Raw genomic sequence first — 26,525 nt, 5'->3', positions numbered from 1 at the left:
ATATCACCACCATCACCAGGCCTGGGGAGGGGTAGGAGGCAAATTGTCCTTCTGAGGAACGACTGTGGCAGTGCTAAGCTGTGCGGGGGCCACCGCAAAGAGCCAGGGCCCTCTTACCGGAGGAGACAAAGCATGCCGAGCAATGCAGACACAAAGAGAAAAAGATTAATGTTTTCTCTAGAGATAGACCTCTAACTCCTCAGCTAACTTATCTGGTTGCATTTGTCTTATGTGAGAACCGACAAGAATTGACCCAAAAAACCACTCTTCAGAGAGAAAGTGTGGCTGATATTTGTGATCAGAGGGAAAAAGGAAGGACGCGTGTCTGAGACAGTGCTTTGGTCAATGCCAGCAATGTATTTGAGTGATATACAGGCATGGAAAAGCTTGGCCGGGCCTTCTTTTCCTTTTCAAATGAACATTATCTCTCGACCGATCATCAATACTTCATAATTAACACTTGCCTCTGGCGCCGAACCAGTGCATGGGGAGACATCATTAATTCATGGGCAGTGGCTGCAATTTAAAAGCTGTTTTTTGCCTTCAGCGTCGTGCCCTGCTGCAGCTGGTCCCCGGGGAGGCACAGGAGGAAAGCCGGTATCACGTGTCCCCTCCCGGCTGGGCACTTTGCCGGACGGACGGTGGGAGCAGGCCAGCCTCAGCGAACGGGGTTTGTGCTGAGGAGCGTAGATAACTTTCTTTGGTGCGTGCTTAGGAGAGCAGCACTGTATGGCATCGTCTTTCCAGCACGAGTCTAGCTGCTCATCCCTCCTCTGAGCTCTTTTTAAAACCCTATGTCCTCTTTCCTTCTGGCCTCGTTCAGCCAGGCTGGTGCAGGGAAGCACAGCTGTGTCTCAGCAGCACAGTTGGCTGGTGCTGGAGAGGAAGGGAAGGACGTCCCACACCGGGAGGCACGAATCGATCCACACCAGACTTCCTCGCATCGGGTTATGTGTCAGGCAGTCCTGGGCTGCTGCCTCGTGTCGCCAGCCTCCCTCCTTCCCTGGTCACGCTCTCTGCCCTACACCACACAGGGAAAAGGTTCACCAGGAAGGCGTTCCACGTCTGGACAGCCTGGTGCAGCTCTTCTAAGCCTTTGGGTGAAGATGAAATTCTGGTCTGTCACTGTGTCCATCTTATGGAGTTGAAAAAGGTGTCACCAAATGCAAAGACACTGTATCCTGCTATCGACTGCAGCGGCTTGGCGCATGCAGACCCCGTCCAGCGAGTGGAAAACGCAGCAGCACCCCAGCACTCCCGGGAGCCAGCTGGTGTCCTGCCCGTGGGCCACGGACAACGTGTTTTCTCCTCAGGTCTTTCCATGGGGATCTCCGTGGGTGAGAAGCACTTTCTATTTTCTCCCGTTGGCTTTTGTTCGTGAGTCTTCAAAGCTGACGTTGGAGAGCAGCCATGTGAGCAGGAACATGCCACTCATCTTTCCCCAAGAAACGCTTACAGGAGGCTCCTGAACCAGTGATGGACTCTGCGATAGGGTGGGAAGGAAATGGGAGAGAGGGAGCTGAGGAAAGGAGCCAGGAGAATCTGTTTGTTTTCCCATTTAAGCAAAATTCCTCCCCCAGCCCATGAGCAGAAGCTCCACTTCGTGCCAAGGACAAACGCACCTGGAGATGCCTGACGTGAGCTTGCCGGGTGCTGAGGGCCTCATGGCTCAGGCGGCAGCAGGGCTCCCCTTCCAGCAGGGCACACCAGTGCTCCTGATCTCCATGCTCTCAGCTTCCTTCAAAGCACCTCACAAAAGAAAGCGTCTTTCAGAATCCCAGTAGAGCCGGGAAAGCTCCAGCAGCACCAGAGGGGCACATCCCCACCGACGTGACCACAGGCTGCAAGGCAAGCTCAGAAAGCCCCCAGCAGCACTTTTCAACTAGTTTTGCAAGGTACTCAGCTGCCTATGAAATTTAGTTTTAGGCCAAATTAGAAGAAATGACCACCAGCTGCAAAGGGAAACAACCAGAAATGAACAGAAGAAAACACTTCTCATTGTGAGAGTGGTGCAGCACTGGAACAGGCTGCAGAGAGGCTGTGGCGTCTCCATCCTTGGAGATATTCAGACTCGAGGTGGACACAGTCTTGGGCAGCCTGCTCCAGACGAACCCGCTGGAGCAGGGCGTTGGACCGGGCGCTCTCCAAGGGTCTCTGCCAACCCCAGCCGCTCCGTGATTCTGCGAGTCTGTGACCTCCTATTTCGCAAGTGGGTCAGTGGCAATGTCCCAGAAAACTTAGTGGTGGTAAAACCTCGCCACGCGCAAGGAGCTGTGGGCAGGAGTGCCTCACGAGCCAGCCCAGCACACGGACCTCCCAGGGGAAGGGGAAGCTTTTGTTTTCCACATATGTGTTAAACAGACAACATGCGCTGGCACTGGAAGGGAGGAAAAAAGGGCTGGTGTTTCAGGTTTCCATGAAGGTGTTCACGCAAATCCTGCAGCTGGGGTAGAAATCAGGAGGCTGCTTTGCAGGCCACTGTGTGCATCCGCCTGCCTCAGAGCAACACCCCGGAGGCACCGACTGCTCGCTCCCCAGGCCATTACGTGAAGGGTGGACAGCTGCCTGGAAGCACTTCCACAGTCTAGTCAAGCCTTCGGAGCAGAAAAGTGGGGGGGAAAGAAAAAAGAACAAGCTAGGACCAAGTATGCTGTTGGCAGTGTCTCTTAAACTCTGCGGTTTAATCCTTAGGATGTATCCTCGAAACCCGCAGCTGTGCTCTGGTTCCGGACTTTCTCAAGCGTTAGCCTTACGCGTCTGGTACGCAGACTTGTGAAAATGACGTGTTATCTTTAATGCAAAAGATGCACCTTCTTCACTCACAGGAACAGCGACTTAGAGAGGACTGGATTCAAGGGCTGGGGCAGCACCATTCTGCTGGGACGGTTTGAGGCAGAGCTCGCTAACGCTCGATAGACATGGAGCCAAGCCTTGTGCTGTTCTGCGGGTGGGTTTGGGGAGGTCAGGGCAGTGCCGGGGCTGGTCTGCAGCCGGGACACGCGTCTCTCTTTACAGGGCAGTGCCGGGGCGCTCCAGAGAGTCTCGCTCCGGGGCGTCTGGGCAGGGATTCCCCCGCCACAGCCAGCAGCCCCCGTCGCTGCTGGGCTGGAGCACGCTCATCGGGGACTCGTTAATAATTCACCGCAGCTGAGCAAGACCAAGCGTCCTTGCAAGCCTGAGGCTGTTGGAAGCACACGAGGAGGCGAGTCTCTTCTGCCAGGAATAGAAAGAGGAAGAGGAAAAATTCTTGTGCTTTTCTGGACAGTTTGGGGCCAACAGTCAGTGCTGCTTGCATTAGACGTGGAGAATGAAGATTCAAATCCCTGCTGTAAATCTGGTCAAATCTGGGTTTCCCACCTCCCAGGGAACCAATCATCTACTGGCTGTTATACGTTTATTTTTCTCTGATCAGACATTATTTCTTGGATCCATTTTTTCCCCACTGAAAAAACCCAAACAACCAAAACAGAACAAAACCATGATAAATCCACGTATTTCCATGAAAACAGTGCTTAATCAGAAAATTCCTGACTAGATCTCTTGCCTTCCATGAGCGCAAGAGCCGGAGCGCAGGTTTTGGTAACAAATGCTGGCAGAATGCAATGTCTGGTCTTTTCTTACTGACGATGTCCCAGACGTAATTCCTGTGGGTCTCACGTGGGTCCGTCCGCCGGCACGCCAGCCTGCTTCAGACCGGAGTTCTCGTGGACGTCACTGGGGAAAGAGCTGCTGCTGCTTCTGTGTTTCCTGGAGCTCCCGTTCCCCACTGGCTCCTATGCAACTGCGGGCATCTTTTCCTGATCTCTCTTAACCTATTAAGGAAAGCACTTTCCGATATTAATTTATTCACTTTGTGAGCATCGGTGGTAACGTAGACATGTTAACCATTAACCAGTACCATACTCATGAAGCCCCTAGCACAGAAAGCCATTAAAGCATGAATATAGCTGTCTGCCTAGATAGAAATCCACACACACAGTGGGAAAACGGGTATCGGATGCGAGACGGGGAACCGATACGCGGCCATCCGAGTGCTGCTGGCCGTCAGGCTGCCGCAGGCTGGCTCTGCTGAGGACTCATTTCTGCTGGTGGCTGGTGCAGCTCCCATGGCAGAGGTATAAAGTGTTGTTAGTACCTTAGTTTTATAAACTGAGGTGATTTTCAGGATACGTCAGCAAGTATCCACATTCCTGTTTTTCTAACAGGTTATTTTTCCTGATTGATACGATGATATTCCTCTAAATCCTAATCCCTCGATATTGGCTGCAGTGCTACTAACGCTATTCCAGGCAAAGCAGCCCTCCATCGCTAGCCCACGATTATTAATTACAGCGCACAGCTGGCGTGCTCTGCCGTGCAGGCCTTTCCCTTTTCTTTCTGCAAAATCTGATTCACAACTTCAGCAAATCTTGCCACAATGAAAGCTGTATTTCCAACCAACATTGAGCTGACAGGTGGAACTTACCTTGACAATTAATTAAAGGGATATAGAAAAGGATCAGCGAGGGAAAAGCAGCTCTGCTATGTGCATGAAGGCTTGAAATTGGAGCCATTGAATGAGGGTAATAACATGATATTAATGTGAAATGAAATCCTGAGAGCTGATACGGTCTGTGCAGCAAGACTTTGGAGCGTGTTGGTTTAATAAGGCTTTCAGCAGCTGCACAGCCCGACGCAGGATTTCCAGGGGAAGCAGCAGTCTCTTGTTTCTCCTCCCACCTCACGCTCTGCCCGGTGTTTTGCAGACCTGGATGTCACCTGCTTCCTTCGGGAAGGTCAGTTGTCCTGTCGCTTCAGCAGGGAGTCACCTGGGTCTGCAATGAGAGATGGGGCGATTTGGCGGAGTCAATATTTCCACTACATACCGCACTGAAAATCCTCTGATTTAGGCTCCTTCTTTCCGAATTCCAAACCCAGTTACGCTATGCCGTAAGGAGAGGGACGAGCGATACGTGCTGCTACTATAATCCATGCAAAATCCAGGTTATGTACAGATCCAGGTCCAACTTTGTGAGAGTAAGAGCGATGAGTCCAATTCCCGATCAAAATTGCCACTTTTTATCCTTGAAATCTCCACTCGGCATGGAGTTCTTGTGCACTGGACCAAACACCGGTTGTTTTGCCCCAGAGCCAGCGGTGTTTTCTAAACGTTTACCAGCCCCTCGAGCAAGGGCACCGGCCCTGCAGCCCGGAGGCACCAGTCCAGCGACCCTGCGGCATCGGCCGCCCGGGAGCGGGGTCGGCACCCAGGCGCTCGTCCTTCGATAAAGCAGGGAGACGGTGCGGGAGGAAACCCCAGCCTCTCCCCTGGGGCCGGGGCCGCGGCGGCACCCCGGGCGGCTCCATCTCCTGCCCTTCGCAGAGCCCCATCAATAATAAATATTTATGCTATTGGTGAGCTGTTCTTAAGGAGTTCTATCCACGCTGCTTGATTCACTGTGATTCTTGTAGCAGCTGTAATTATAGCTGTAAGCCATACGGGATTCTTGACAGGAAAGGAGGAAAGAAGAAAAAACGTACTTAATCTTGTCATTTCGGAAGCAGGCGGTGACCAGAGGGCGGTGGTGACACGCTGGCCGGGCAGCGGGCCGCAGGGGACGGCGCGGCCGTGGCCTGGGAAGCACCCGGACTGGGTCCCGGCTTCCCGGTGCTCCGGCTTTCCCTGGCCAGAGGTGACATTACACAAATGCCAGCACTGTCCCCGGCGCGCCGCGGAGGCTGCGATGTCCTGCTGTCCCAGGCGGGCCCGCGGCGGGACACGTGGTGCCATCACCGGCCTCTATCCCGGCCACCGCTGCTGGGAGCAGATGGAAACCGGCAACCTGGCTGCAGAGGGAAGGGCCGATTGGGAGGCCGGGAGCCCTGCTCGGCCCAAGGGAAGGCCCCGAGGCCCATTTGGCCCAAGGGAAGGGCCCGGAGGCCTGCTCGGCCCAAGGGAAGGGCCCGGAGGCCCAACAGAAGGACCAGGAGCCCTGTTCAGCCCAAGCGAAGGGCCCGGAGCCCTGCCTGGCCCAAGGGAAGGGCCCGGAGCCCTGCTTGGCCCAAGGGAAGGGCCCGGAGCCCTGCTTGGCCCAAGGAAAAGGCTATGAGCCCCACTTGGTCCAAGAGAAGGGCCAGGAGCCTTGCTCGGCCCGTGGGAAGGGCCCGGAGCTCCACACAGGCCAAGGGAAGGGCCCGGAGCTCCACACAGGCCAAGGGAAGGGCTGGGAGCCTTGCGCTTGGCCCACACGGTTTGGTGTCCGGCTGCTCCGGGTCCCTGCAGGGCTGCGGGGCAGCTCAGCACCCAAGAATGGAGACAGGGATGGAGACAGGGATGGGACGGGACGGGTGCGAGCAAAGCCCTGGGGTCACCGGGGGCAGAATAGGCCCCGTGGGGATTCGCCTGCCCTTCCTTAAACAAGTCTTCCTCAAACGAACCTTCCTCAAACGAACCCCAGCTCCCGCTGCCCTCGGTACGCTGTGGCTCTGCACAGACCCGTCACCGCTGGGGACTCGGTCCCAGCCGGCTCGGGGACCTTCGGTGCAGAAAAGCAGCATTGACGCACACAAGTACCGCAGTGCTCCTCAGCCAGACCCTTTAAATCAGCCAACGTCAGCTCCATCATAGTAAAACATTTATTTGTTATGGTGATATAAGCTACCGTGTTTACAGTTTGTGAACTCACCACCGGCAACATTCAACGTGACTTACACTGAAGCCGTTGCCACCGAATTTTTCATTATTATTGTTTTTAGTTTTATAAAAACCTCTAACACCAGAAAAAAAAGGTACGTAGAATCAATGTGGCAGATGGGAGACGACGAATCCGTGAACTGGGAGAGTGTCCGGTGCGGCCGACCTTGACGGCGTCTTGGCTCGGGCGGTGGCTCCCAGCAAACGCTCCGGCAGGGCCGAGCCGGGTCCAGCGAGTCACTCCTTGGCGAGCTGGAACCGGAGCGATTTCTGCCGCGTCAGCCCGGCGGCATTGGCGTTCCCGGGAAGCAGCAGCGGGCAGGCGGTCCTCGCGTCAGCCCCGGCGTCTGCGCAAAGAGACAAGACAGAGGCGTGAGGGGCTGCGGAGCCTTTCGGCGGGGCCGGGCCGAGCGCGGGGCACCTAACCAGCCCCACGGGTTGAGATCAGCCCTCGCCGGAGCATCTCTGCGTGCTCAGCCGTGGACGAGACGGCAACCGAACGGCTCGGCTCCGGCCAGCCTCGGCTCCTCGTCGGCGCGAAGGCTGGACGTCGGCCAACGCGGTGCCGACGCGTGCCAGGACATGCGTCCCACACGGGGACAGAACGGCCGACGAACACAGAATCCCCCAGCCTGCAATGCCGAGTGACCTGGTGCTGTCACCCAGCAGCCCAGCTACAGCGGGACGCGACGGCACAGCGCTGCTCGCTGCAAAACTGGAGACAAAAACCGGAACTCACTGGTCCAAGACCAGAGAATTCTGCAAATTCTGCATTTGCTTCTGACCTCTTGGTGGTCAAGCACAGGCAGCCCTTTTTTATGGTAGGGATTTCAAGTTTTCACATAGCTTTAGAAGTTTGCACGGAACTGAAAACACCAAAAAAGCAGCAGCGAAAGTGCCCTTGTCCAGCACGTGCCTCCATGAGGCTTACAAATAAGCGGAAAAGTCACTGCAGGGAGAACGTGCGGGTTCAAAGTTGTCCTTAACCAATCTCCCATACTGTTTGCATCGAAGGGATCAAGGACCCAGCACACAGCACAGGTGACACTGTTATTTTCCATCAAGGCAGACCGCTGTCTCATTGCGGTCATGCTGGCGTGAGGACTCTGGCCTCACCCCGAGGACAATTACTTACCTTTGGAAAGGCAAGGCTGCAGCTGCGGTGTTTAATGCAACCTAGACACCCTGTTTTAATGCCGTTCTTGGTCTGCTGAAGGCGGCAGGTCTCCCAGCTGCCTACAGATCTGCTGCCTGGAGCAGTTTGAGGTGCTCCCGAAGCTGTGGGACAGCACTGGCCTTGGGCTCTGCTCCCCCGTCTAACGGCCCCACGGGGCAGCGAACGGGGCCTGTGTGGGGACTGCCCAGAAGGTCACCCCCCCCCCCCCCCCGGCTTTCTTCTCTTTTCCCTCTCCAAACAAGAATCTCCCCTGCAGAAGAGAGTGCATGGCTTGCACACAACATCCCTGTAGGCACAGGGCTTGCTGGGAGGTTACAGCCCCTGCTAAGGTGGCCCCTCTCAGGTGGCCCTTGTCCCCTCACCTGACACCTCCCGACGCAGCTCCAGCAGTGAAGCAGCCGTCCTCAAAGAGGTTCAACACGATAAAGGAAACAGGACCCTGATGCGGGAGGGGAATCGCCGGTGAGGACCAACCCGCCGGCCAAGCCTCCGCGCAGCTGCGGTACCGCGCTCCCTGAGAGAGGGTCTCCTGAGTGAAGCCAGCGGGATTTGCTTTAATGCCGCTGCGGTTCAGAGCAGGTCAGCACAGGCAATGATGGCATTTCCACGCAAAGACTTGCCCCTGCCTGCAGCCCCCAGAAGTCCTGGCAGGTCCGGAGGCAGGGTGCACGGCACAGGCACCGAGGGGCCCCTGCACCGCTCGTGGGCTGCGCTGAACGTAAGCGACGAGGGGCACGCTTCTCCCCTTGCACCACGCTAGCCATGAACGCGGGGGAAAATCTAAATAAATCGGAGCCTCTCCCCCTGCTCGCCTGTTTCCAGCACGTGAGAGCACATTACCCGCTAACCAGCCACCGCTGCTCCTGTACGGCACAGGGCTCACGCCAGGGCCGCGCTCGCTGCACCTGGAGGGAAGGGGTAGAAGCCTCCAGAGAAACCAGCTGCCGCCCGAACACACAACTGTCAGGCCAGGAGGAAGATCAGCTCAGCACCAGGCTAGGCACACTGCCTCGGTCTACAGCGCCAGACCTGCCGAGAAGCAATGCTCCCTAAAATGCAGAGAGCGCGCTTCAAAACGACCCGCGGTGACATGGTTTGCTCCAACACAACGCAGACAGCGGAGCTTTTTCTGTTTGTTTTCATACGAGCAAAGCTGCAAATTTGGGGTCTCTGCAGCTATTTGCCATGTTTGGGATTCCCCCCCCCCCCCCCTTCTCCATGTCCTTCCTTGCAAACTAAGCTTCCTTCCTTCAATAGCAGCCGCCTTCACACCTGGCTCTTGCAAGCAAATCAATTGTACTTGAAGTACAGCATCACCGAGATTGCAGGATCGGCCTTTTGTCGGTCTTGTATTATTTATGCGGCAGAGTATGTGCTTCAACCTGCCGCTATCGATCCCCAGGACCTTGCGCACTCATTTCCTGGATGCCCGACACGAAAGCGAGATCACGGCCACGCTGAAACAGCGGAGGTCGGAATACGGCAGCTTTGCTCTTACTTACTGATCTGACCTGACGTTCCCAACGCGGGCGGCTATCGCAGCCCCGCGCACAGACATGGGTGCTGCCGGTCAGCATCAGCCGCGCGACACGAAAGCTCTCCTGCACCAGCAAGACCCTCTCCTTAAAGCGATGGTATTCAGCAAAGTGCATCACACCGAGGACAAGAAAACACCGTGCGTCCCAGCCGGGGACGGCAGAAACTGCCACGGCCCGGAGCCGACACGAGAGGCGGCGCGTGGGGACCGTCCACTGAAGGAGCCCTCGGGGACCGTCCGCGCGTGACCGGCCAGGCACCCAGGCGTGACCGGCCAGGCACCCAGGCGTGTGTTTGCAGAGGGAAAACCCTGGGGAAATGCTCGCAGCAAACAGGACCCGGCTGACTTTGCATTTGCACGTTGTGCTTTGGTTTTTTAAATCAGAAACTTGACCTACCTTAAGACTACTGAGTTACCACGCGAAAGGGACCGTGTGATTTTGCTGTTGTTGCTTTGGCAGGGTAACAGCACATCCCTGCCACGAGCGGCACGCTAGAAGCACGGCAAGCTTCCTCGAGACCGCGCAGGGCTGCAAGCTGCGGCACTTCTCCTCCTAGGTCCCACAAGTTCTCTTAAGTAATAGAAAGAGAAGCGATAGTAAGTGACTGTGACTTATTTATGCCTGTTGCATTAGTTACTGAGGAAAACCCCCACTCTGCTCCCGGCACAGCCCTCCATTGCCCCCGCCGCCTGCGCTGCCTGGGCGCAGGGACGGCACGGCCGCCGTTGCATGCCACCGCGCAAACCCGCAGCAGAAGCCGCCGGCGGATGTGGCCGGGCGTCCCCGCACGTCCCCTCCTCTGCCCCGGCCATCCCGCCGCTGCTGCAGCCTCGCGCAGGCGCCCGCCAAGGGCTTCCAGCAAACGCAAACCCACCGGCAGCCATAAAGGCGCATCTGCACCCAGGGCTGGGCAGCGCCACGTACCCACCGAGGAGGACGTGCCCGAACACGAGCAGAAAGGCAGCACAGAAAAGCACCAACGCAACACGCTCTGCTCTGCAAAAGCCCGCGTCTGCACCCAGGGCATCGCCCGCACCGGCTCGCCGCACCGGACGGACGTGGTCCGAGCACGGGGCCGGGGCGCTCGCGCAGGAGCAGCAGGCAGCACGTGCTGCACACCGCAGTGAGCGCGAGCAAATCTCTGCAGCAGCTTCCCCTCCTCTGGCGCTTACGGACAAGAGGCCACTCGGAGCTGAGCTCCCGGAGAAGCTACCAGCACGGAGCACCCGCACCGCCACGCGCCCGGCCAAGGTGCTGCCAGCTTGGGAGCGATGCACTGCACCGCACCACCGCGGAGCACCCACAGCCATGCACTCTGCTTGCACTTATTACATTCACCTTCTAATTTCTGGAGGATTAGAGAAGTTTCCAGTATTTCACTCTGAACAAACACGTATAAATGCTATTCTTGTGGTCAAGGAATACCCCAGCACTTTTTCTGCCCTGAATTGTTGGCAACCTCTGGTTCTGCAGGACCGAATGGACGGAGACGCCCTCCCACCCCTGGCTCGATCGCACCCAGCCCGTGTCAAAGGAAATCCAAGGAAATCCCAGGAAATCCCAGGAAACCTCTTGCTGCAGGTGACTGCAGCGGCAGCGGCACCGACCGAGCGCCTGGCGCGGCACCACGCGGAGTTCGCTCCCGGCGAGGAGGGGAAGCGGCACGAGGAGAACCTCTGCTGCCCGGGCCCCACCGTTTCCACATCATCATCACAGAGTAACCCAAACGCAGCAACACAGGGTCCCGCTGAGCTGCCTACAGAAACGCACTGCGGACGGAGCGTTTGTAAAACGGATTCTCTGGAATAAAAAATTAAATATATAAAAATAAAACTCCTTAAACCCCAAGAAACTATTAATATTTTAGCACCTTCACAAAACATTAGACATGACTGACTTCCAGTTCGAGACAACATATAAAGCATTGTCATCTGCTGTTTTTAAAGTGCATATGATTAAAATGAGCTCAGCAGAAATCCTTTAAAGCCGCACCCTTACCTAAGCACAAAGCGGAGGTGCTGTCACCGGAGATTTAGCTCCTCACTGGACCGTTTCAGTCCTCACTTTACCGCATTCGACAACACCTTCCTTTTTAGACCATCAGAACTTGCATAGATATATTACTGTCTCCAAAGCTGCCTTGTTTAATAGCTAACTTCTATGCACATATCCCCTTTATAAGAACGTAAACTTGGCAGAGAAATCCAAGGAGGGATTTTTTTTTCTTTTTATAACTTTTCCATCAGGAAATGAGTATTCTAATTTTGGGGCTTAGTCTGCTTTTTGAGGCCTGCATTTCCCAGGGAAAAAAAGGAAAAAAATGAGCTTTTAAAAAAAGAAACAGCCCCCCCGCTTTTTTTTTTTTTTAAAGTCCTTTACAACCCCCATCCAGATTTTACTTTTCCAAGACAGACAGTGGAAACGCAGGGAGTGCGATACGTGCTGGCTGAGGTATCAGGGGTCCCCGGCACCGCGTGCCCCCCGTGCCCACCGCAGGACCTGCCTGCCGAGCCGCCGGGCCGGCTCCGGGCTCGGGCGTCTCCCAGCTTCTGCCTGCGTTGCATTTCTTCCACGCACAAGCACCCCGGTACAAAATGCAGCTATTCCATTGCTCCAGCAGTTGCAGAGACCACACTAAAACTGGTATTTGGCATCTGAGAAGACATTCAAATTGCTCGGCTGTGCTCTCTCCAATTTTATTAACCGTAAACGGTATTTTCGGCTGAGCACAGCAGCAGAAGCACTTTGGTCCTCCTCACAACACGGGTTTTCAGCTGTTATCACCTATTGCCATACATTCACGTCTTTACATAGCGGCCTGAAGTCATCCTACCCAAAGGCACCGCAGGCCAAGGCCACGTTGATTTAAGGCTCAGCCTGGCCCCCAGCCTCCGCACTGTGCCCAGGGATGAACGAGAGCTAAGGGAACTACAGAAGCCACAGGAAATACGCCAAAAAGATGCGGTCGAGGAAAAAATCTGAGCATCATCATCATCATCACCCCTACGCTCAGGATTCCCGGCTGACGCCCGTGCGTGCCTGCCGGACGCCCGCCCTGCGGAGCCGGGGAGCCCGGGACACCCCGGGCCGGGGCCAGCGCTGCCGCCGCGCGCACCGGGAACCCGGAGCCCCCGGAGCCCCCGCAGCACTGGGCAGTTACAGCAACACTGGCTGGGTACGGAGTGAATATTTTATTTTACACAACATAACAACACGGCGTTGTTGTTTCTGTACAGCATTTGCCTCAAAACAAAGGCAACACCATTGTCACTGAGAAGAAACGCACAGTCTGATCGCTTTAAAAAATATCGTTTTACCGACCGATCCAGAAGTGGTTATTTGTTAGCTTGGAGGAAATCTCGTTTCCTTTATAAAAGGCTTTTTCTGTGAAAACGCTCTTTCGTTTTCTGCTACTGCAGACCCAGGAAGCCAGTCCTAGAGCAGGGAAGGCACTGGTGCTCTTTCATGCTTTTTTCACCCCTTATTTTTTTCCCATTTTTATTTTTTTTAATCTCTGAACGTTGCCTTCGGTTTTGCTGTTAAATAAACCAAAATTAAAGGAACTAAAAGCCCGCGTGCACCGGGTGGCTCGGCGAGACCCATCAGCCAGCGAGACAAGCGCGGGACTCCGAGTCCGGCCTCCCGGCAGCGGGAGCGGGAGCCGCGCGGCGCTGGGTGCGTGCTTTCCCGTCAAGGCGGGGCCCGGAAAGGCCGGTCACACGGTGCTTTCCAATATCCACTCCGCGCCGGGGAGGGCGGCGCTTCCGCTCTCGGCGCCGTCGAGCATCCCGCTCATGGAGAGGCTGCGCGTGGCGCGCCGGGGACGGGGCGGCTCCGTCGGCCCCCCGCTCAGCGAGCAGCGCCGCGCGGCCCGGCGGGGGTCCGCCGGCAGCGTGAGCCACTTACTTGGCTGGGGCTGCGCTCGCTCGCGCGCGGGGCGGCTCGCCAGCTGCAGAGCCGTGGAGTTGTTCCTGTTCGTGTTCTGGGAGTCGAGAGTGGCCACCGCCTCGCTCGGCGGCTCGCTGCCGGGCTTCGGCCCCGGCTTGCGCTTCTGCGGCGGCGGCGGCGGGGCGGGCGCGCTGGAGGTCCGGGCGGCGGGCGAGGCGGCGGCGCCGGGGTCCGGGCTGCAGCAAGCGTCCGACGGCGGCAGTGGCCCCTCGGCGGGCGCGCGGCAGCACGGGACGCTCTCCTCGTGCCCCACCGCCTGCTTGGAGGCCGACCGGGGCGGCAGCGGCCCACCGCAGCCCTGGATCTGCGCCCCGTTGGTCTGCGAGTAGACGTTGCTCACCTTGGTGGCCTTCTGCTGCCCGTTGTGGTTACACACCTTGTAGCGGATCATGAGGATGATGATGAACACGAGCACCGAGGCCACGATAATCCCCCCGATGATGATGATCATGGTCCCGCCCAGGAACTGCGACTGCATGAAGTGGCAGCGCACGTAGTCCTGCTCGGTGGTGAACTGCGTGCAGCCCACCACGCGGGTGGCGGTGAGCGAGGTGATCCCGTCGTCGTAGATGGCCAGCACGCACAGGTCGTACGCCGTCCCCGCGGCCAGGTTGTTGACCAGGAAGGTCTTGCTCGTGGGAGGTATCATTCTGGGGGACAAGGAAACCAGCGTGAACAAACCGGCCGCCCGCCCGCCCCTGCGCCGGAGCCCCGTCGCGGGCAGCGCCTCCGGGCACGGCTCCTGGACGTCCTTCTCCTGCCTCTCCAAACAACTGCAAGTGTTAAGATCCATTTAACTCACCTAACTCTACAATCCTTCCGCTAATCAGATTACTTCAGAGGACTGGAGGCCCGTTTGGATTATCTAAAAATAGCACCATTCAGAGTAATTTCCCTATTTAAAAAATTAAAGTTAAAAATTGCATTAGTCTTCCACGAGCCTTGCAGCAGCTGCTCCTCAGGGCAGGGCTCTGATCAGCGTAAGTGCTGCTGTAACTGCTCCCAAATAACGTACTATAATGAAAGAGTGCATTAATAAATCAATACAAAGCAGCCTGATGGAGCACTAAGAGCAGGTTTGGTTGGGTCTGTCTTACCTGTAAACAAGCGAGTCATCGTAAGTACCGTTGTACTGGATCTGGAACATACGTATTCCAGGTATATTCCTCTGAAAATTAAATTTCAGCAGAGCAGTAGACGATGTTGCTTCTGCCACTACTACCTTCTTATCTTGGCTGACTTTAGTATCCCCATTACTACTGCTCGCATTAGAGCCTGACTTGGTGGAAGTCGAGATATCCGAGGAGCCAGGGTCGGGCTCGTGGATGTGATTAGTACTGTTCAGCAAATGAGGAAGCTTGATTATGTGAAGGTCCACTGTCTGCGTGGCCTCCCCGGCCGGATTGGAAGCAATGCAGGTGAAAGAACCTGTATCCTTTACGGTCGTTATAAGGATGTCCAGCGTTCCGTTGTCGAACACCAAGGACCTCGTTGCATTTGAAATAAGCTTGCCCTCCGGCGAAATCCAGTGAATTGCTGGCTCTGGATCCCCCCGGGCCTTACACCGCAGCGTCGCCCTTTGGCCCTCCAGCACCCTCAGCTCGTGGGTGTGCCTGGTGATGAGCGGAGGCTCACACAGGAACTCTTCCTCGGGGATCGACCAAAAGTACCGGCCAGACAAGAGCGGAGGAGAAGCGCAGGTCTCCAGGTCATCCTCTCTGGAAAGCCGCCTCAGCCACAAAAGCTCGCAGTTGCAATGCAAAGGGTTTCCACCAAAGCTCAATGCAAAAGTAGAGGGGCTGATAATTCCTGAGGTTGCTAACACCTGAGCTCGCTGAAAGAGAGGATCAGGTGGTAGCTTCTGCAGTTTGTTAGACGTGACGTCTAACCTGGTCATCTTGTGCAGGTGGGAGAAGGTCCCTTTAGGAATATGGTCAATCATATTGTGGTCTAGACTGAGAGTGTGCAAACTAACCATCTTCTCCACGGCATCCCAAGGGATGGTTTCTAGATTGTTATAAGACAAATCCAATTCCTCGAGAGCTAAAACATCATCGAAAGCTGTGGAAGAAATTAAAGTCAGCTGGTTGTTGTTAAGTATCAAGTGATGAAGGTTGGAGAGTCCGCTAAACATGTCATTGGTGATCTTAGTCAATCGGTTGCTGTTCAAATGCAAAGCCCGCAAATTGCGCAAGTCAGCAAATGCGTGAGGTGTAATAAAACTTATTGTATTCCTGGATAACGTCAGGTCCACAAGGCTGGTCATGTTGGCAAAGTCTTTCCTTTTAATATTTGTAACAAAGTTGTCTGCCAGCCGTAACTCCACAGTCCTCCTGTCAATGTTTGGTGGAACAAATAAGAGCCCTTTCTTGGCACAAAGGGTCGCAAGATTCGGAGACAAAATCTGACAGACACAGCGCTTTGGGCAGATCTGGGCTCTCACTGCTATGCCAATGAACAGCAGAAACAAAAGCAGTTTTTCCATTGTAGATCAGGTTCAAGAGCCTGAAAGAGAACAGATTTCTGTTAATACCTACAAGAAAAGCAAATTTAGCATAAAGAATAAAGAGCCAATAAACCATCTACGGTTAAGTCATGAAACTGAGGTTCACATAACCGTGTTTCGTTCTCATCTAATTACCTGATGTCTTTATAATTCTTCCATGTCCTGCCATAAAAACTTCCATAGTATCTTCCGTAAGAACTACGGATATTCATATCTATACATACACATATATACGCATATGCCTATTTATATGCAAATCACAAAGCAACTTGGTGAGGATTGGTGGCACTGTGCATTGTATCAGCAGGACCTTTTGAAGCCTCTTGGACTGGAATTGAGGCTCATCTCAGACTCGCAATACACCCCCGTTCCATTCACGGAGCTTTCAAACGGATGCTCTTGACCTCGCAATCTGCAGTTACTTTATGATAATGCCATTCATGCGCTGGAGATAGAAGGGATGTTTCACGTACACTTTACTTGCTAAGTGAAACCTCTCAGTGGCCTTCAAAGCACGACAATTCAATTGGTTTATAAGCATTTCCACTGAACATTTAAGCTCTTAATGTTATTTTCAGAATAAACTCAAAAAGAGCTATTTTATGCCATTCAAAAACAAAAATACAAATAAAAAAACAAGAAAAACCCCAACAACAACAGAAAGATAAATAAAAATGGAACATAGGCTAATTTTAGACTATTGCTGTTTTCCCTAATGCCACAGCCAGCAATGCTGCATTCTCATCCTCGAGATTCTGACAGTTCAATTACCCTTATCTTTTATATTGCTAGATCCAAGATCCTCACAGAGTATGGAAACAAAGCAGATAATAACAGTGCCCACACCAGTTAAATGAAATCATCCATCAGTGACTATTCTAAAAATTCTGGGAGTGCTACACTGCCAATTTCCAAACATGGAAGACCAGAAACCTTCATCACAGCACACAGTTGATTTGTTGATGAAAAAAAAGTGATAAACTCCTACATATTTCCCTCTTCCAAAAAAACAAAGAACATGGGAAGAAGCACAATTCTCCTGAGAAATACGTATGTATTTAAGGAGGAATCATGAGAAGTCGTAAAGCAACTGATTGCAATGGGACTCCACATTTGAACTGAAATGCTTGGCTCACTTTGGAATCGAGAATATTATATACGTACAGATGGGATTATTCAGACAAGTCATCATCCTAGAAATGTACTATGACAAATCGTCCAAAATAAAATTAAGTTTCACAGCTAACTATAAACAGGAGTCTTGAATCCTCAAGGGCCTTTAACGCCAGAACAGTAATTAGTGCTCCTACTGCCCAGCCCATCCGTAATCCACCCACGCCGCCGTGCAAAACTAACAGCCAACAGCTGCAAAGAGGATGGGGGAAAACATCAGCCTCTCAAGCCTGCTCTTCAGACCGATCAGATATCTTATTTTTTCCTGATGCTTACGGAAACTGTAGCTTTTCATGACTACTGACTCCAGCCTTTAAGTCCCTATAAGAAGAAGAGATCTTCATCTGTGGGTTTCAAGTTCAGAAAGGACTGCACCACTGAAAGCACGGCCTATCGTTACCTTAGTGCTGGGAACCATCCCAGCTCCCCGGTGAAATCTCAAATGCTTGGGTAACTGGTAGTCAATATATTCATGCTTAATATGCCTACCAGCTTCATAAATTAACCATGGCCTTATCAAGATACGTACAACCATGTAGGTGCAGAGGGTTTTCCTCCCGCGGGAGCAGGGAGCCAGCACAAACAAACGGAGAAGAGCACGGTTCCTGGGGACCAGAAAACGGTCATTCATCATAACATCAATCTTTTGGCCTATCTCACTCCAGCAACGCTTGCTGAAGAGAATCAGCATTTATCTGACAACTGGAAAAGGATATAAAAACAAATTTACTTTCTATAGCCAGCTGAGAGTGTAATTTGTTCGCTATAGAATCCAATGTTGCACCAATTTATATCGGACTCCTTCAGCGAAAACTGGCCATCCTGTAAATGTACCAATTAAATTTGTTTCCCTTTGCTTTAGAGTCACGGGGAGCAGATTGTTCTTTTCAGAAACTGTAAAATTTTGGAATGAAGCCTTTTGTACCTCTGTTGAGAATAACTGTTTGCATTAATTTTGCCAGCAAACAAACTTCAGGGCAGTGTTTAAATACATTTTGTGGATGAAATTTCATACCGTCTGCGTCAGCATTAGATACTGGGATGATTCCACAGCGGAAAATAGAATTAAAGGCGAGTTCTGATACTGATCGGTGGCTAAAGAAGCACTGCAAAATAACCTGTTTAATGCATCTCAGAAGCACAGCCGGTGACTCCCAGCGCACGTTCTCCTCACCTGCTCCCGGCACGGCAGCTGGGAGTCAACGGAACGACGGGTTTATCCTACGGCTGTGGGCTGCCCCCCTCTTCCCACGTGCGGTTCTTCTCTTTTTACTTAGATCTTCCAAATCCCACACTCAAACCGGACTCTTCCAGCTTAGCAGCATACACACCACAACTGTTAACACCCGCAAACTGTCTTGGTTTGGGGACAACATGCTAATTTAGATTTACTAACTTAATACTGCTAATTTAGATTTGTAGCTGCAGTAAAAGTAATACACTCAATGTTTCTTGGAGTCAGCCGAGTTCATTTAAAGAGCTATACAAGATTCAAATAAAACCAGAAAGGTTAATTTAAGTAAAGCAAATTGCATGGTTTCTGATTGCTTGGAAATGCTGTTGCAAAATCAAAGGATGACATAAGAAATTGCAGACTTGAAACGGACCCGAAACGAGCCCCTTCTCTCCACTGAACCCCCCAGTGCTCCCAGCATCAGCCGAGGGCAGCTTTACTGAGACCCTCCTCGGACTCAGCAAGTCACCACCTTACTCCCGCTCAGACCAGAGCAGAACTAACTTTGGGTCCTCTCATTCCAGTTTTATGTAAAGGTCATCAGAGGGCAGGTGATCCGAGTGCAAGTTAAGCCCCAAGCAGCCTCTGGGATCCCAGCCTTCCTCTGACTAATTGAATTAGTGGAACATACTGTGTCAGCAGCTCTTCTTAGCTCTAGGTGCACAGGAAAATGCAAAGTGTTGCCTCAGCTTGTCTGGAGTCAAAATAAGTACAGATGTTTTCTACATGCTGTTTTTTCACCCAAGACTCATCCTCCTGCCCAGGAGGCTGGCTGAGCTGCCACTCCCGGGCGTCCCCGAGCAGCCCTGCTTCCGACGGCCCGGACCGCGCGCGGCTGCCCCGTTACCAGCGTGGGCGATGGCCCACGTCCCCGGTCCCACAGCTGCTGGGGTCTGTGAGCACCGTGCACAACCCACGAGCAGGGCAGAGGGGTGTATGTGACCCTGGGGCTCCCCTCTGCACGCTCTCCCAGCTGCCGGCCCCGTGGTCTTCCGCCGTCCCAGGGAGCCTGTTCGACAGATCAGCTGAAACCGAGCTCTCCCGCTTCCCGCCGCCTGCTCTGCCGCATCCCGCCTTTCCCGGGCACCGACGCGCGGAGCCTCTCCGGGCCGGAGCTCAGCTAAGCCACGTGAACGCTGCGCGCTGCCCGGGCTGTTAATGAAAGCCAAGACAATTAGCCTTGCCTTTAATTAACTAACGAGCTCTGGAGCAGGGCCACAGGAATAGCCCCTGTCGTCACCAGCTGGACGGCTCGGGGCTGGCTCGGGCATCTCCGCCGGATCTCCACCCAAGGGTCCTCCCGGGGCGGAGGATGGACGCGAAGGGCTGACGTGGCCGTGTGCTGGGAGCGCTGCCTGCACCTCCCCGGGCGAGAGGCACCCGCCACGGCAGAGCCGAGGGGACGGTGCAGCCCACGGCAAGGGCAGGCTGGGGCACGCCGCAGCGCGGGGATGGAGGGAGGGAGGAGCCGCATCTCGTCTGCAGAGGATGGTGTAGGTGGATCCAGGAGCCCCAGGACATTCAAACACTCCATAAAGTGGAGAGAGCCTGTTACTGCGATGGGGCAGCTCTCCTGATCTGCCCCGCTGGGAAATCTCACTCTGATTTTTTCTTTCTCCCTCCCCTCCCAGCTGCTCCTGTGCCTCAGCAGCTCAGCCGTCCGTTTCGGAACACGCTCCCGCTATGATATTAAATGCCTTTGAGGCAGAAGCAGCGTCTGCTTCCCGCCACCCGAGCACCCAGCAGGCACCCGCACGCAAAGCCCGCTTCCCCGAGGAACCCGGGGGCTTGGGCTGCAGGGAATCCGGAGGGAGCCTCTTCCCGCGCCGACAACCGGCCCGGGGGCTGTTACGGGCAGCTCCCTCCTCCCTACCCCGCCTCGGCCTCCCGGGCGCTCTGCCCTCCGGGAAAGCCGGGACGTGCCCCCGTCGGGAGCTGCTCTGCCCAGCCCGGCTCCGTCACGCGCCGGGCAGCTGCACAGCTCCGCGGCCCACCCAGGAGGGGCAGCCTCCCCGCAGAGAGGGGCAACAGGCCTGAGGGTCTCAGCCCGGCTCTACGGCAGCCGCACTCCGGCCCTCGCTGCCCGGAGCATCCTTACGAAACCCAGGGTCGAGGATGCTGGGAAGCCAGCGCCGGTGCAGGGAGGCTTGGACGCGTCTGCACCCGCAGCAGCGGGAGCGGGACGGGGGGTGCTAAGCTCTGACCCCAAAGCAAGAGACCCCCGAGGGTGCTGCAGGCACCAGTGGGCTGTGCAGCCCTCCAGGCCTCCGACCGCCCCTCCCACAGTCCCCGCGCAGCTTCATCCCCTGCGGGAAGATCTCCAGGCCTCTGCTCCGACTTCTTCCCAGACCCTCACAACCCTCCTGACGGAGGAGCCGCGTGCCGGGGACACGGGACCGGCCAGCACCAACACGTCTCTTCTCACACCCCGTCGAGCCCCTCAGCTCCCGCACGGCCGCAGCCCAGGAGACGGCGGTCAGCCAGCGCTAGGCGGGATCGGAGGGGCGCAGAAGAGTGGGGCAGCATCCTCTGCCCTCTTTTTTCACTGTTTTCTCCCGTTTTCTACACATGCAGCTGATTGGGTACGTGACAAGATCCAGCTGCCTCTCAAAAAGAGGAAAAACGACTTCTGCCATCGCTTCGGTCCCGGAGCAGCCTGGCTGCTTCCTGCAGGAAAGCTGGGGGCAACGCAACCCAGCTCAGTCGTTTCCAAGCTCCTGCCCCGGGGAACGCCGCGAGCGCAGGCCGTGCGAACACTCACCCGCGCACCGCAAAGGCACCCGTCTTTGCAAGAGCCGAGGACATCCCAGCGAGAGCCAGAGGGCCTGCGGGCTCCTCACCTCCGCGCAGCGTGCCACCCTGCCGGTAAGTGTCCCCCCTGAGTCACGGGGGCTTTCCTAGAACTATCACGGGATTTTCCATATAGGTGTAAGCAAAGCTTAAAGCTATGTATTTGTGCAAATACTCACGTGTTTCCTAAAACCTCTATGGCATGAAAACACGTACTGACATCTGCAGCTGAAGAACATGCAGGGTATCTCAGTTATCAGAAACACCAAAACTACCCACATTTGGCCCGAACGTACTAAGCCCGTGCTCCGGGTTACGCGCGCCCGCAGCTCGGAAGCCAAGGACAGCTCGTTTCCCTCCGGCTGGACATCGCTCCTTTGCCTAGGGCAGAAAACACGTTTCACCCCTTGCTGACACCGAGCAGAGCATCTCCTGCCCCGGGCAGTGCCCTGCCTTGGGGCAACGGCCAGGAGGGCAGGCACTTCAGATGGCTGAAACCACAGAAACAGTGACTTAAAAAACCAGCCAGCACGAGAAGACGCTTCTCTCTTGAAAATTACCCAGACCGAACACCGCTTCTCCCAGCCAGGCCAAGGGCAGCCTGGCAGGCGTGATCCCGCCTGTCCCCTGTGCCCTCCCCACTCCCTATGCGCCTTGCTCCTCATGCAAACACACCTCGGGGACAGCAGCACCGACGCAGCGCACAACTCACGGCAGAAACCAGATTATGCACTGAGCAAAGCACAGTGTTACTTGCTTAAAAAAATCTTTTTTAAATGGCACAAAAAACACATCACTACATTAAAACAAATAGACAAATGCTGGTTTCTCAGGAAGGTATATGCTGCTCTTATTTACCAGTTGGCATCTGCAAAAAGGGGTATTCAAACTGCTCATGAGTCATTTGTGCTTCAAGTAAAAAAGGTTCTCAAAACCAGTTTTAAATCAATTTTGTGATCACATTCAATACTTCAAATTATTCATATTTGATACTTCAAATTATTCAATCTGTGTGTATAATCTAAGCGGCAGTCCAGAGGCAATATTTAATAAATCAACCCTCTAAATGAGAGAGGCGAGATTTATTAAAAGGTGGGATTTATATTCCTGGTCAACCTGATCCACGTGAGGGAAGAAGCCAATCCCATCTTCAGTCCGAAACAGAAACAGGAAAAATCCAAAACTGGACACAGGCCAGAAAACCTGCTCCAAGTTTCACTTGAAGATCCCGCTCCGGATATTTGCTGAGACGCGCCCGGACGCGTCCGTCCCGCGGCGGAGGTCCCTGCAGCGTGTCCTCGCAGCCTGCGCATCGGAGCCGCGGGGTCCCCGGGCCCTGACGGATCCCTGCGGAGCAACCCCCCCTGCGAGGCTTTGCACGGAAAACCCGAGGCTTTGCACGGAAAAACGTGGACTTCAGGGCAAAACTCAGCGGGCCACAGCCCAGCGCTGCACAGCCACCGGTGCTGCCCCGCGGGAGCCCGCTGGCTGCACCCCCTCTGCCCGTCCTCGGCACGGACTGACATTTCCAAGCTCTTTGCAAACGCAATTTCATGGTGGGAAAAAAGTCAAGACACCGGCGGTGCAGTGGTGGCAGGGAGGGTGGGAAGGGCAGCCCCGGGCAGGGATGCGCCGTGCAGCCCGGGCAAAGCGGGTGCACACGGATGGGGGTGCCTGGAGACACAGCATCCATCTACGAGCACACGTGAAGCCGGGAGCTGGAACTGGAAACAAAACATGCTGCTGACAACAAAAATACCGGGATCAGGAAACCTCTCGCAACAGATCCCGCACGGGGCTGGAGGGCTCGCGGAGGCAACCCGCCTCCCGCCGCGGGTCTGTGCCAGCGAGGCTAACGTGAGCAGTAACAACTATTTTAATTAAAAAGATTTCCAGAGGAAGCAGAACCAGCGTCAGCACAGCCCAGAAGGCACCATGCATCGTGCGATGCCCAAAGCGAGCTTTCGCCGCTGCAGCGGCCGCTGCCGGCGTGCCACGGCCCAGCGCTGGGTGCGGGAGCCTGGGGCGGCCCTGCACCGGGGTCTGTCACCCCCACGGTGCTCCCTGCCACCACCGGACCCCCGTCTCCGCAGCTCACCACGGCTCCGCTCCGTGAAGGGACCAGCTAAACAGCTACGATAACGGGGCGGTAATTATTTTACAGCAAGACAAAATGCCCACCTTGTCAGCAAATTAACTTGTTAATCGTTTTATTAATTACTTCACCATCTACTGGATTGGCATAGCTAAATTTCCGAGCAACAGTGCAAATATTAACCTGCGAGAGAAGGTAACGGCTGCTGCACACTGGGGATGCCGGCTGCCAGCACAGCACGTCTGCGACCCGGGCGCGGGCACTCACGCGATCACGCACCGACCACACAAATGGCAGCAGCCGGCGCAGCCAGAGGTGTTGGGCGGTCGCCGGGTCTCGTTGCTGCACCAGCAGCGCCCGAGCGGCAGCGGTGCCTCTGCTGCTCCTGAGCCCCGTGTCCCCCAACGCCTGCCACTGCTCGCGGGGAGCCGAGTCTGCACCCGCTGCATCCAGCTCCAGCACCCCGCGGCAGCACCCGCTGCATCCAGCTCCAGCACCCTGCGACAGCACCCGCCGTATCCAGGTCCAGCGCCCTGCGGCTGCACCCGCTGCATCTGGCTTCAGTGCCCTGCGGCAGCACCCAGCTCCAGCATCCTGCAGCTGCACCCGCTGCATCCAGCTCCGGCACCCTGCAGCTGCACCCACTGCATCCGGCTCCAGCACCCGGCGGCAGCGCCCAACTCCAGCGCCCTGCAGCTGCACCCACTGCATCCGGCTCCAGTGCCCTGCGGCAGCACCCAGCTCCAGCATCCTGCAGCTGCACCCGCTGCATCCAGCTCCGGCACCCTGCAGCAGTGTCTGCTGCATCCAGCTCTAGCATCCTGCGGCAGCACCCGCTGCGCCCAGCTCCAGCGCCCTGCAGCAGCACTCACTGCACCCAGCGCCCAGCGGCAGCGGTTAGGACCGCAGGGCCCGCGTGCAGCTGCCAGGTGCTGCAGTTCCCGCTGCAGAGCCCCAGCTCCAGCGCGGCCCACGGTCCCCGCGATGGCACCCCTACCCCAGCGCTGCCCCCCCCCCGCGCTTCCCACGCTGCAGACGGGCTCGGCGCCTGGTCCACACTGTCCCGCCTGCACGTCCCCGCAGCCCTGCCATGCGTCCCCTCCTTCTGCGCTTCCCTACCTGTAAGATACTCGGGCAAAATTATTTGCACTATGAAGTGCTTGGCACGGCAGCAGTGAAAATTAATCCGTAGTTTTCAAAGGCCGTTATCAAGGGCAGGGATTATCTGGAGGAGCATGAAAGCACTACACGCACCAAAGCCAGGAAACACTGGCTACGTCCAAAGCATCAGCGCTTTGAGCCACACGTACAGCGGGCGCGCAAGGCAGGGGCAGCAGCCCCGGTGCGGCACTCCTCTGTGCGCCACGGCCAGGGGCCACAGCCCACCGCTGCCTTGATTAACCAGGACCACAGCCCCAGGGATGCCGCTGCGATGGCACCCGGCTCCCGGCTCCAGCGGAGCAGCTGCCACCACCGGGGAACTGCCCACGCGGCTCCTTGCTGCCCATCAAATGTCCTGCTGCCGCAGCTGCTGCCCCGCTTTTACTGCACGGATTCGCTCTGAACATACCCAGCACATGCTTATTTCCTTCTCTAATACTGTCTTTGGTTACTGGGGCAGAAGAAGGTTATACCCTGGATCGTACTGAAAAGACACCGTATTTATCATGAACACCACTTCTCCCCACTCCGCAGCTGTCACGCTGCCGCGGCAAGCAATAACCACGTGCCAGGAGAGGAGCCTGTTGCAGCCCTTTGACGTTTTATTCCCCACAGCTCCTGTGTTTCACCAGTAACTCCATCTTCTTAAACTGCTTGTAACCTTCAACATAATTTGCAAGTTGTTACTTGCACTTATTTTGTCTGCTAATTTTATCCTGACCCATGAGATTGGAGTGTTTTGATATGTTTTGTTTGAAAATCTCCTTGGCGTCAGACAGATGGACCAGGGGTGCCCACTGCAAACTCCTGCTACCCTGGAGCAGGCGCCCCGGCCCGTAACTCATCACATCCACAGGCCCCGGTGGCATCTCACGCTCCAAGTCCTTCTGCCGCCTCCCCGACTCGCAGACAACCCTTTGGGGCAGGGAGCAGGATAAGCTGCCTTCTGCTCCACCTTCGGTTCAGGACACAGGGTCCTGACTCCCCTCTCGAGGTGTCCAGGTCCTCCCAGGCTCGGCCGGGGCACAGCTGGCACAGACGCGGCGGGACCTGGCAGGGGCAGGTTGTGCAGGACCTGGCAGGGGCAGGTTGTGCAGGACCTGGCAGAGGCAGGTTGTGCAGGACCTCGCAGAGGCAGGTTGTGCAGGACCTGGCAGAGGCAGGTTGTGCAGGACCTCGCAGGGGCAGGTTGTGCAGGACCTCGCAGAGGCAGGTTGTGCAGGACCTGGCAGAGGCAGGTTGTGCAGGACCTGGCAGAGGCAGGTTGTGCAGGACCTCGCAGAGGCAGGTTGTGCAGGACCTGGCAGAGGCAGGTTGTGCAGGACCTGGCAGAGGCAGGTTGTGCAGGACCTCGCAGAGGCAGGTTGTGCAGGACCTGGCAGAGGCAGGTTGTGCAGGACCTCGCAGAGGCAGGTTGTGCAGGACCTGGCAGAGGCAGGTTGTGCAGGACCTGGCAGAGGCAGGTTGTGCAGGACCTGGCAGAGGCAGGTTGTGCAGGACCTGGCAGGGGCAGGTTGTGCAGGACCTCGCAGGGGCAGGTTGTGCAGGACCTCGCAGAGGCAGGTTGTGCAGGACCTGGCAGAGGCAGGTTGTGCAGGACCTCGCAGAGGCAGGTTGTGCAGTACCTCGCAGAGGCAGGTTGTGCAGGACCTCGCAGGGGCAGGTTGTGCAGGACCTCGCAGGGGCAGGTTGTGCGGGACCTGGCAGAGGCAGGTTGTGCAGGACCTGGCAGAGGCAGGTTGTGCGGGACCTGGCAGGGGCAGGTTGTGCAGGACCTCGTAGAGGCAGGTTGTGCAGGACCTGGCAGGGGCAGGTTGTGCAGGACCTCGCAGAGGCAGGTTGTGCAGGACCTCGCAGAGGCAGGTTGTGCAGGACCTGGCAGAGGCAGGTTGTGCAGGACCTCGCAGAGGCAGGTTGTGCAGGACCTCGCAGAGGCAGGTTGTGCAGTACCTCGCAGAGGCAGGTTGTGCAGGACCTCGCAGGGGCAGGTTGTGCAGGACCTCGCAGGGGCAGGTTGTGCGGGACCTGGCAGAGGCAGGTTGTGCAGGACCTGGCAGAGGCAGGTTGTGCGGGACCTGGCAGGGGCAGGTTGTGCAGGACCTCGTAGAGGCAGGTTGTGCAGGACCTGGCAGGGGCAGGTTGTGCAGGACCTCGCAGAGGCAGGTTGTGCAGGACCTCGCAGGGGCAGGTTGTGCAGGACCTCGCAGAGGCAGGTTGTGCAGGACCTGGC

At 55.9% G+C, this 26,525-nt stretch overlaps 1 protein-coding gene across 2 annotated transcripts in view; it reads right to left on the bottom strand.

Annotated features, from left to right (window-relative positions):
* Positions 1 to 6,597: 6,597 nt before the first annotated feature.
* LRFN5 (leucine rich repeat and fibronectin type III domain containing 5) overlaps positions 6,598 to 26,525 on the bottom strand; it is a 59,670-nt gene continuing 39,742 nt past the window's right edge. Inside the window, exons 2-4 of one of the 2 annotated variants that reach the window (XM_064511789.1) lie at positions 14,434 to 15,841; positions 13,295 to 13,986; positions 6,598 to 7,020 (exon numbers count right to left, since the gene is read on the bottom strand). In XM_064511789.1, the coding sequence (XP_064367859.1) occupies positions 6,911 to 7,020; positions 13,295 to 13,986; positions 14,434 to 15,821 (2,190 nt within the window). In that variant the 5' untranslated portion in view covers positions 15,822 to 15,841 and the 3' untranslated portion in view covers positions 6,598 to 6,910. Of the gene's footprint in view, positions 7,021 to 12,564; positions 13,987 to 14,433; positions 15,842 to 26,525 lie in introns of those variants that run through there. The other variant, XM_064511788.1, reaches the window with a different exon arrangement.

The sequence above is a fragment of the Dromaius novaehollandiae genome, chromosome 5 (genome assembly GCF_036370855.1).
Source record: "Dromaius novaehollandiae isolate bDroNov1 chromosome 5, bDroNov1.hap1, whole genome shotgun sequence".
NCBI classification, from domain to species: domain Eukaryota; kingdom Metazoa; phylum Chordata; class Aves; order Casuariiformes; family Dromaiidae; genus Dromaius; species Dromaius novaehollandiae.
Note: the sequence above shows the minus strand (reverse complement) of the source record. Positions and strands in the feature narration are given on the sequence as shown.